This window comes from Quercus lobata, chromosome 7 (genome assembly GCF_001633185.2).
Source record: "Quercus lobata isolate SW786 chromosome 7, ValleyOak3.0 Primary Assembly, whole genome shotgun sequence".
In the NCBI taxonomy this organism is placed as follows: Eukaryota; Viridiplantae; Streptophyta; class Magnoliopsida; order Fagales; family Fagaceae; genus Quercus; species Quercus lobata.
The window spans coordinates 16572242-16582509 of record NC_044910.1 but is presented as its reverse complement, the minus strand read 5'-3'; the positions used below and the strand labels follow the sequence as shown (position 1 = coordinate 16582509).

General features: G+C 47.0%; 1 protein-coding gene across 1 annotated transcript; it reads left to right on the top strand.

Moving 5' to 3' along the window:
* The first annotated feature begins 6056 nt into the window (after nt 1-6056).
* Nucleotides 6057-7991, top strand: LOC115951675. Its single transcript, XM_031068835.1, has one exon. It carries the CDS (start codon nt 6057-6059, stop codon nt 7989-7991), a length of 1935 nt encoding a protein of 644 aa, XP_030924695.1.
* Nucleotides 7992-10268: the final 2277 nt, after the last annotated feature.

Sequence of the window (10268 nt, the reverse complement as noted above, 5' to 3'; positions counted from 1 at the left end):
CAGTTTTATGAATAAAACATCAAACCTAACACTGCAGTACCTATGATGATAGTGGTCTATTGTCCCATATTTCTGCAGGGATGTGTGGTGTTGGATGGCTTGAAGAGAACCAAGGAGCTCCTCTAACTGTGTACCTGAAGTTTGAAGAGTACCAATGACTTGGGTTCTGTGACCATGGAGCTAGTGGCCTTAACCATGGAGCTTGTGGCTATGGAGCTGGAGCTTGTGGTTGTGACCCTACTGCCTGGTTGGATGAGGTCATAGTGTAAGGCTGATGTGTTGGTGGGGGCTGAGCTGAGGATTGGGTCTGTGATGAAGATGGGGCCTGGGATCCTTGTTTGTGTGTAGAAGGCCTTCCACTTCCCTGCAACCAAATATGAGCATGTTTTTACAGTGTCAGTTATTGGAATTTTGCATTTGAATAAAAAAATTTTGTAAAAACTTACAGATTTCCCTTTCTGCAATCTCTGCCTCCTCTCCCATGCGGTCTCACCAGTGACATTGGCCTTGCATCCCCTTGCATTTTGCCCTTCCTGTTGACACCTTCCACACCTCACTGGCCTGTTTCCTCTAGACACCTTATAAGGGTTTGGCTCATCAGCATCTCTCTTCCTCTTCATGGGTGGCCTACCTGGTGGCTTATAAACAGTAGGTGCAACAGGCTTGGGTTGGCCACTTGACATCCACTCAGATTGGCCATGCATGGGAGGTATGGGTGTCTTGTATGTCTCCACATAAGCATTCTTGTAGTAGCATGGATGGGTGTAGTCCTCTGGTTTCTCACAATTCACAAAAATGGCTGCAACTCCATGCTTGCAAGGGATTCCTGTCAAGTCCCATACTCTACAACTACATGTCCTATTTACCAAGTCCACCACATGCCTTTCCCTCTCATTGTCAACCTTATACACAAACCTCCCAGAAGGAACTGCACAGAAACTCTTACACTCTAATTTTAACTGCTCCAACTTTTTTTGTATGCTTGGACACAAATTGCCACCATAATTTTCTATACCAGCCTTCTTTATATACAGCCTGCTTATAAGCCTAACTCTGATCCACTCCAGCATTGATAAGATGGGCTTGTCTCTAGCCTTCACAATCATAGAGTTAAAACTCTCACTCAGATTGTTTACCATACAATCTGTCAAAGCTCTTGAAGAAAAGTGGGATCTGGTCCACTGTGCAGGCTCTATATCAACCAGGTACTACCAAGCTTCTTCATCCAAACTCTTAAGATGGTCCATCCCTCTCTCAAATTCCCTGGCTGATGTTGTGCCAGCACACCTCCATAGTACACTCTTCAACTCCATGCCCTTATGGTTAACCTTGAAGTTGTTGTATATGTGCTTCACACAATACCTGTGCTCCACAGTTGGGAATAGAGTCTCCATTGCAGGTAAAAGGCCCTGCAATCAAGTAAGCATTCAATGTTAGCAAGTAAGCATGTAAAAAGGTAAGCATGCAATAAAGTCATGAACATGAGCTAGATGATAATACCTTCTGCCTGTCACTGATGAATACCAGATTAGCTCATCTGGCCTGCCAATGTCATCAGCAAACTGCTCCAAGAACCAGGTCCAGCTATCCTTGTTCTCTTGCTCAACTACAGCCATTGCCACTGGGAATATATTGTCATTTCCATCCTTGATAGTGGTAGACAATAATTGCCCACCAAACCTACCCTTCAAGTGGCATCCATCCAGCCCAACAAAGGGTCTACAACCACCTAGAAAGCCAACTTTCTGAGCATTGTACCTAATGTACATTCTTTTAAACTTGGGCTCTGTATTCTCATTTTCCATCTCTGTTTGCAAAATCACTCTACTTCCTACATCTGTCCTTAAAATACATTTCTGCATAATCTCTAAGTAGGCCATACTGAGCCTCTTCATTCCCAGTAATCAGCCCCCTAGCTATCTTCCTTGATCTATACACCTGACTAAGACTTAAATCAACTGAAATCTTCTGCATCACATGGTGCTTAACACCTGAGACCTCCCAATTAGGATTCTTACCAAAATCCTCCAAATACCTCTTTGCCACATAGGCTGATGTAACTTGCCCATTTTTAAATGATAGGGGGCAGGTACACTCAGGATAAAGTGTCTTGATCTCAAATGTGCACTCTCCAGTCACCATTGAGGCATAACACCTCCATCCACAATTGTTCTTACAATGTACAGAAATCTTCTTCTTCTCATTCAACTTCTCACCTCTCGCCGACCAATTCCTAATATTCTCTCTCTCAAAATGTCTCTATCCTAGTTTTACTCCAACTTTTGTTTTATTTTATTATTGAATTTGGGATATATATATTACCAACTCTTTTGCTTAGAAAACTCTTATTAATACTTTATTATATCAACTCTTTTACAAATTATTTGGGATGTTCATAATTCACTATGTTACTGCTATGAAAAAAAAAATTGATCTTGAGATTGAGTAATGATTGTTATTCTTTTTACTGGTTGTGACATTGTGAATTGTTGTTAAAAAAATTTAGACAGCTTACTAAATAAATAGAAGTTTTTATTTACTTGAAGTTTTGAACAGGTTGATGTATGGATATTGGGCTTGAAAGCCCAATTTTTTTTTTTAAAGTATATATTGTACGGCACCGAGGTCCCAAGACCCAGATGGGCCCTGGGCTCAGGCCCAATGGCACGGCCCCATTGCCCTAAGCTCTGCTTGAAACTACCTTCAAAAAATACAAGTTTTGGGCCTCGGCCCCTGGACTATGCTCGACATAAACTTCCCGAAGAATCAGTGAAACCTTGTCCGGATATACCATACGATGCTCGGGGAACATCATTACCGAGCATATTCACCTGAGTTGGAACCAAGTTCCAAGGCCATAATCGTTGCATTCCACTCTCACCTAAACATCCACTTGTAACAGATAATATTGGACCTTCAATTGCACTAACAATGGCAGTAATCATGATCTACCCACTAACTCAAAACTATAAATAGAAGAAGTTAGGGAAGAAGAAGGGGTTCAGAAAAAAGAGAGAAAAAACAGTCGTTTAGGAAAGGAGGAGGAATATTACTTTGAGTCTCTGTGCCGAGAACGATCCAAAGTAGGAAATCCTGAAGCCCACTTTATAAATAAATTGTGAGCCCAAGTGAGGTTGAGCCTAACAGTCTCATTTCTGGCGCCCACAATTGGCGCCCACCGTGGGGCTCTCCTACGAAACTGTGGTTCGACTGAGACTCAAATAAGGGAAATGTCTGAGGGACATTCGGGAGGGCGCGCTTAGAGCGGTTCCGTGAGATCTTCTTGGGGATCCACATGGCGGGAAAGAAGACAGAAAGGGCGCGAGGATAGGGAGCGCCTGCAAGGAGAGGAAGAGTCTGGCCTGGGAGAAGGGTCGGATCAGACCCGCTGAACGATGTCGAGTGCCTCGGGACACGAGCAGTATGATGATAGAGACCGAGAGCTAGAGCGGTTGTGCAGACTGGTAATGGATCTAGAGCAGGAAGCAAGGGGCCGACGCCAAGAAAGGGACCGCAACCACCGACAAAGGAGAAATGATAGCACGGGAAATCGGGGCGAAGAGGGCTCTAGCCAATCCGGTACCCAACAATTCCAAAACCGATCACCCTCTCAAGAATCACGCCGGCGCAAGAATCACTCACACTCCCGAGAGACACGTCATCGCCGGAACCGTTCACGTTCGCATGGATATGACGACCCAGGATCGGAATCGCCAGAGGAACGGCGACCCTACAATGCTGCCATGGACGCCATGAGCCGAGCCTTACGAAAGGCTGCTCGGTTACCATTCTCCGATGAAATTGAACGGGCCCCTATGCCGAGTAGATTTACAGGACCGCCATTCAATTTCTACGATGGGAAGACGAACCCTGTGGAGCATGTCAGTCATTATATCCACATGATGTCCTTGCATGCACACAATGATGCGTTGATGTGTAAGATATTCCCCTCTAGTCTCGGCTCCATGGCCCTGAGATGGTTCAATGGGTTACGAAAAGGCTTCATTCGTAGCTTTGCCGAGTTGATCCAAGAGCTCGGCAGTAGATCCGTGACATGCAGCCGAGTGCCGTAGCCGGTGGATGCGCTACTTTCCATAAAGATGAGGGTCGGTGAAACCCTCCGGAGTTACACCAGCCGATACTAGGAACTCTACAACGAGATCGGTGGAGGAAATGAGAAGATAGCGGCAAGCACCTTCAGGATGGGGCTCCTCGAAGATTCTGAATTACGGGAGTCGTTGACAAAAAGACCTCCCGAGGATATGAGGCAACTTATGAGACTCATTGTGGAGTATAAACGCCTGGAAGATGATCGGGTGCAAAATAAGGGGAAAGCCCTGTTACTCGGGAGATCTTGGCAAGGCATTATTCCGGCAAGACCGAAAAAAGATTTCAAGATGCAGGAACCAGAGGTGCAAATTGAAGGAGTTAATGTGGCGTTCAAAGAGCCTGTGCACAAAATTCTAGATCGGATTAAGAACGAATCGTTCTTTAGGTGGCCGAACAAAATGGGGGGTGACCCATCTCGGAGGAATCAAAACTTGTACTACACATACCATGGGGACAAAGGGCACACCACCGAGCAGTGTTGGGTACTAAAAGATCATCTCGGGTAGCTAGTAAAAGCAGGGTATTTGAAAGAGTTTGTAGTGGACTCCGTAGACCGGGAGGCCGACCAGGGTGTTCAGCTGAAAAGGAATCCCCTCCCACCACCACTGGGAGTGATCGAAGTCATCCACGCTGCCCCGAGAGGTACAGCAGCAACTAAAGGGGTACTGACAGTTGCTTGCACGGAAGGAGAATCACCCGAGAAGAGGATGAAAGTTGGTCGGCTAACCATCTCTTTCGGCGAAGAAGACTTGGAGGGGACGGTCCAACCTCATGATGATGCGTTGGTAGTAACAGCTCAGATAAGCGGGTTCTTGGTAAAAAGAGTGATGATAGACCAAGGAAGCGGAGCTGACGTGATGTACCCGGATCTGTTCGAAGGGCTCGGATTGAAGAGTCAAGATTTGACGAAGTATGACACGCCGCTGGTCTCGTTTGACGGAAGAGTCGTGATTCCTGAAGGGCAAATTTCTCTCTTGGTGGACATGGAAGGTAAGGAAGTAATAGTGACCTTCATAGTAGTTCGGTCATTCTCACCGTACATTGCAATCCTGGGAAGGCCGTGGATTCACGCAATGAAGGCCGTTCCATCCACCCTGCACGTGAAAGTGAAATTTCCCACCGAGTATGGAGTCACCGTGGTGTGAGGGAACCAACAAGTGGCTAGGCAGTGTCTTGTCGCCGCGGTCAGGTGGAAGAGCTAATAGATCGGACAAGCGGAGGAAACCGAAAAAGAAACTTTATAGCAATTACAGAAGCCCCAAAGGGAAATGGGGGCGGACGTTGCCGAGGAGGTTTTGAAGGTTAGAATTTTTCCAGACACTGACAGGTATTTCCAGATAGGCATAAGCATGAATGAACGAGAAAAGGTAGAGATGTTGTTGTTCCTTTTGCAGAACGTGGATGTTTTTTCCTGGAGTCCGTATGAAGTGCCCGGCGTAGATCCCGAGTTCATTGTCCACAAGCTTAACGTGGACCCATCATTCCCCCCGAAAAAGCAAAAACCGAGAAGAGCATGTTGACGCGGTGAACTTGGAAGTCCAGAGGCTGAAGGAAGCAGGAGTGATAAGAGAAATATTATTCCTGAGATGGTTAGCGAACACGGTGGTAGTGAAGAAAAAGAACGGTAAATGGAGAGTTTGTGTGGATTTCACAGACTTGAATCGGGCATGTCCCAAAGATCCGTTCCCAATGCCCAAGATTGACCAATTAGTAGACACCACGTATGGGCACCTGAGGATGAGCTTCTTAGATACTTTCCAGGGGTACCACCAGATTGCCTTGGCACCCGAGGACCGAGAAAAGATAGCATTTATCTCCCTGAGTGCAAACTATCACTACGAAGTCATGCCGTTTGGATTGAAGAACGCCGAGCCACATACCAGCAGATGATGACGAGGATGTTCCGAGAGAAAATTGGGTGCACAGTGGAAGTATACATTGACGACATGGTGGTAAAGAGCAAAAAGGAGTCGCAACATACGGAAGACCTCCGGGGAGTATTTGAGATACTCCGGCAACATAAGTTGCGCCTGAACACCGAGAAGTGTACTTTCGATGTGGGGGCTGGTAAGTTCTTGGGTTATCTGATTTCTACTCGGGGGATAGAGGCCAATCCTGACCAGATAGAGGCCGTGAATCGCCTCAGACCGCCAAGAAATCCCAAGGACGTACAAGTGCTAATTGGGATGTTAGCCGCCCTAAACCGATTCATATCCAAATTTGCTGATCGCTGCAGACTATTTTACCAACTTCTGAAGAAGTGGAAGGGGTTTCATTGGAACAAGAAATGTGACCAGGCTTTTCGAGAACTGAAGGAATACTTGGTAAAAGACCAAGGAGTACAACAGCTAGTGTATTACATAAGCAAAACCTTAGTAGATGCCGAGACAAGATACTTGCCCCTGGAGAAGTTAGTTTTGGCACTGGTGCACACCACAAGGAAGTTGCCGCATTACTTTCAGGCTCATACGGTATTCGTCCTCACCGAGTATCCCCTGCAGTCGTTGTTAAAAAGATCGGACTTCACGGGTCAAATAGCCAAATGGGGAACTCGGTTGGGTTCATTCAACATAAGGTACCGACCGCGAAGCTTGTTGAAGGGACAGGTTCTTGCTGATTTCATTGCAGAATTCACCCTTAAGAACGACAGGAAGATAATCTGTAATGCAGAAAGTCGTCCGTGGAAAATGTTTGTAGACGGCGCTTCAAATGCTATGGGGGCCAGAGCTAGTATTGTCATAATCACCCCAGAAGGCATACGTGTAGAACACTCCTTCAGATTAGGATTCAAAGCCTCAAACAACGAAGCCGAGTACGAGGCCTTTCCGGCCGGGTTGAGGGCCGTATTGCATCTGGGCGCAAAAGATGTTGAAATTTATTCGGACTCTCGGCTGGTCGTTTATCAAATCATAGAAAACTTTGAAGCTCGGGACTCTCGGATGAAAGCCTATCTGAATGCAGCTAAGCAGCTCATTGGCCGGTTCGAGACAGTGAAGGTGGCCCAGGTAGGTCGGGCACAAAACAAACATGCCAACTCGCTGGCCACGTTGGCCTCATCCGCTATCGAGGATACACCTCGGCTAGTCAAAATAGAGCTTATAAGGGAGCCAAGTATTGATGTGAAAAGTGATTATGACCAGGCCAAGGTTGAGGTTGCCATGGTGTCAGTGGCCAATCCGTGCTGGATGAACCCGATCATAGATTTTCTAGCCGAGGATAAAGTTCCGAACGATGAAAGGGAGGCGAAAAAGATTCGTCGGGTGGCTCTCCGGTACTGGCTGTCGGCAAATCGCAAATTATACCGGAGGTCTTTCACAGGCCCTTACCTTTTATGCCTACATACCGAGAAAGTGAACGAACTTTTAACTGAATTGCATGACGGAGTGTGTGGTGGCCATGTCAGGGGACGGTCTTTAGCGCACAGGGCGATGACCCAGGGGTTTTGGTGGCCACAGATGCAGAAGGATGCCGCGGAATATGTCCGGAGGTGTGAACAATGCAAAAAGCAAGCCCCTCTGATCCACCAGCCAGCAGGTCGTCTAAACCCCGTCAGCAGCCCATGGCCGTTTGCACAATGGGGGCTAGACATCCTCAGCCCTTTTCCCCGAGCAACAGGTAACCGCCGTTTTGTATTGTTGGTAGTTGATTACTTCACGAAGTGGGCGGAAGCCGAGGCCTTAGCCAACATCTGGGATGTCGACATGAAAAAGTTTGTATGGAAAAATATAGTCACAAGGTTTGGGGTACCGAACTCACTAGTATCAGACAATGGGCTACAGTTCGATAGAAAGCTTTCCGGGCCTTCTGCAGCGATCTCGGCATTAAGAACAAGTATTCAACTCCGGCATACCCTCAAAGCAACGGCCAAGCTGAGGCAGTGAACAAGACGATTTTAAACGGGTTGAAGAAGAGGCTGGACGGGGCAAAGGGGAGGTGGGTTGAAGAGCTACCTAACGTTTTATGGGCTTACCGTACGACTCCCAGAAGATCCACAGGTGAGACCCCTTTCTCTTTGACATATGGGGTGGAGGTTGTGATACCAACCGAGGTGAGCTTGTGCAGTGCACGGGTCGCAGGATTTGACCCCACCCACAACGCCGACCTGATGATGGAGCGCTTGGACTAGTTAGAAGAATGCCGGGAGGCTGCAACCATACGGCTCGCAGAGTATCAGCAGAAACTGGCTCAAAGATACAACCAAGATGTAAAGGGAAGGGGAATTCAGCGCCGGGGAATTGGTGCTAAGGAAGGTTGTGGGAAACATGTGAGACGTAGCTGCAGGGAAGCTTGCTCAAACGTGATAAGGACCGTACAAAATTACCGCCATCGCCGGCGTGGGGGCTTACTACTTGGAAGATCTTAACGAGAGGCCGCTCCCCCGGCCATGGAATGCCCACAACTTAAAGAAGTTTTACCCGTGACCATCCATATACTTAAGTGTAAGTCAAAACTTTGTACTTTGCTAAAGTCAAGTTAATGATGAAGTTACTTGTCTACGCTGTTTTTGATCCCGTCACTGTACATTAAGAGAATTGCATGTTTTGTACAAAAAAAAAAAAGACTCTAAGGACAGAAGCCTCATCCTCGGTTCGATCAAAATCGCTGAGCAGGTGGAAACCTTATCGTTACAAAAAAAAACTCTAAGGTCAAAAGCCTCATCCTCGGTTCGATCAAAATCGCCGAGCAGGTGGAAACCTTATCGTTACAAAAAAACTCTAAGGACAGAAGCCTCATCCTCGGTTCGATCAAAATCGCCGAGCAGGTGGAAACCTTATCGTTACAAAAAATTCTAAGGACAGAAGCCTCATCCTCGGTTCAATCAAAATCCCCGAGCAGGTGGAAACCTTATTGTTACAAAAAAACTCTAAGGACAGAAGCCTCATCTTCGGTTCAATCAAAATCACCAAATAGGTGGAAACCTTATCGTTACAAAAAAATTCTAAGGACAGAAGCCTCATCCTCGGTTCGATCAAAATCTCAGAGCAAGTAGAAACCTTAACACCTTTACAAACACTAACTGCAATTTCATTCTCGGATTGTCCAAACACCGTGCAACAGGTTTTGGGGCATTATGCCATTTACGGTCGGGGAAACTAAATCCCGTTGCATGAACGCGATATATTAAGGCATGATTTAACCTACCGAGCGGGCAGCTCTCGGCCCGACTTACTACATAATAAGTAACCACAAAAATAGATAAAGAAATGCGGCACAGACATAATCTAAGCAAACACGCAACGAATAGAACGTCATTCAAAAAGTTAAAAGCAGAATTAAAAAGCAGAGTTAATATCTCATCGCCAAAACTCGACAACCGTTTACGGGTCATCCCCGCGAAATGAGGAAATTGTTCAGTCACCACAACCCGGTGACATAGGCAAATATACCAATAATAAAACAAAATAAAAATGCTGTAAAAATAAGTAAAAGCATGAAAACGCTGGACAGCAAGTAACTTAATCAGGTGGAGGGCCTGGTTGGATCTGTCACTTCGTGCTGCCGCTGGTCGGTTACGGGAAAATGCAGGTCCTCACCGAGTAAGTCTTGTACAGTTGGGATGCTGGTGGCTTCCATCTCATCTGGCTCTGCATGAGCATCAATCTGTTCCACCAGCTCCCTCATGCTTGCCGTTTCTTCCTCCTCAGCGGGTATTGTTGGGTCTTGCACGGCAGTAATGGGGCTCGGGAAAGGAATCTGGCCGGGGTCTCTCAGGAGGGAATCCTCAGGAACTCCCAGAGCTTGCAGCGCGGCAACCACCCAGCCTCAAAGCCCAGCCTCCGAGCTTGGGCCACCACCAGTTCCGCAGATTTCTCGGCATCGACGAACCCCTCGTTGTACCATTTTTGCTCACAAGCCTCCAGGGCTGCCCTCAGGTCGGTGAGTTCCTCGGCTTTAGAGGTGTTGAGGCTAATGGCTTCAGCTAGCTTCACGTTTGTTTCGTTTTGCTTAGCTAGGAGCTCAGAGCATCTCTTTTCTGCCAGCGCTCTATTCTTCTTCGCGGCAGCAGCCTTCTTCTCGGCAGATTCAGCTGCCTTCAGTTTTTCCTTTGCTGTTTTGGCAACTGACTCCCGCGCCCCCTTCTCACGATCGACCTCCTTGACAAGATCCCTTGCACGGCCAGCCAATATATGAGCCAGTTGAGCAACCTGACAAACACA

Excerpts from the sequence above, each read along its gene's own strand:
- LOC115951675 (XM_031068835.1), top strand. The coding sequence starts at position 6,057 with ATGGTGGTAAAGAGCAAAAAGGAGTCGCAACATACGGAAGACCTCCGG.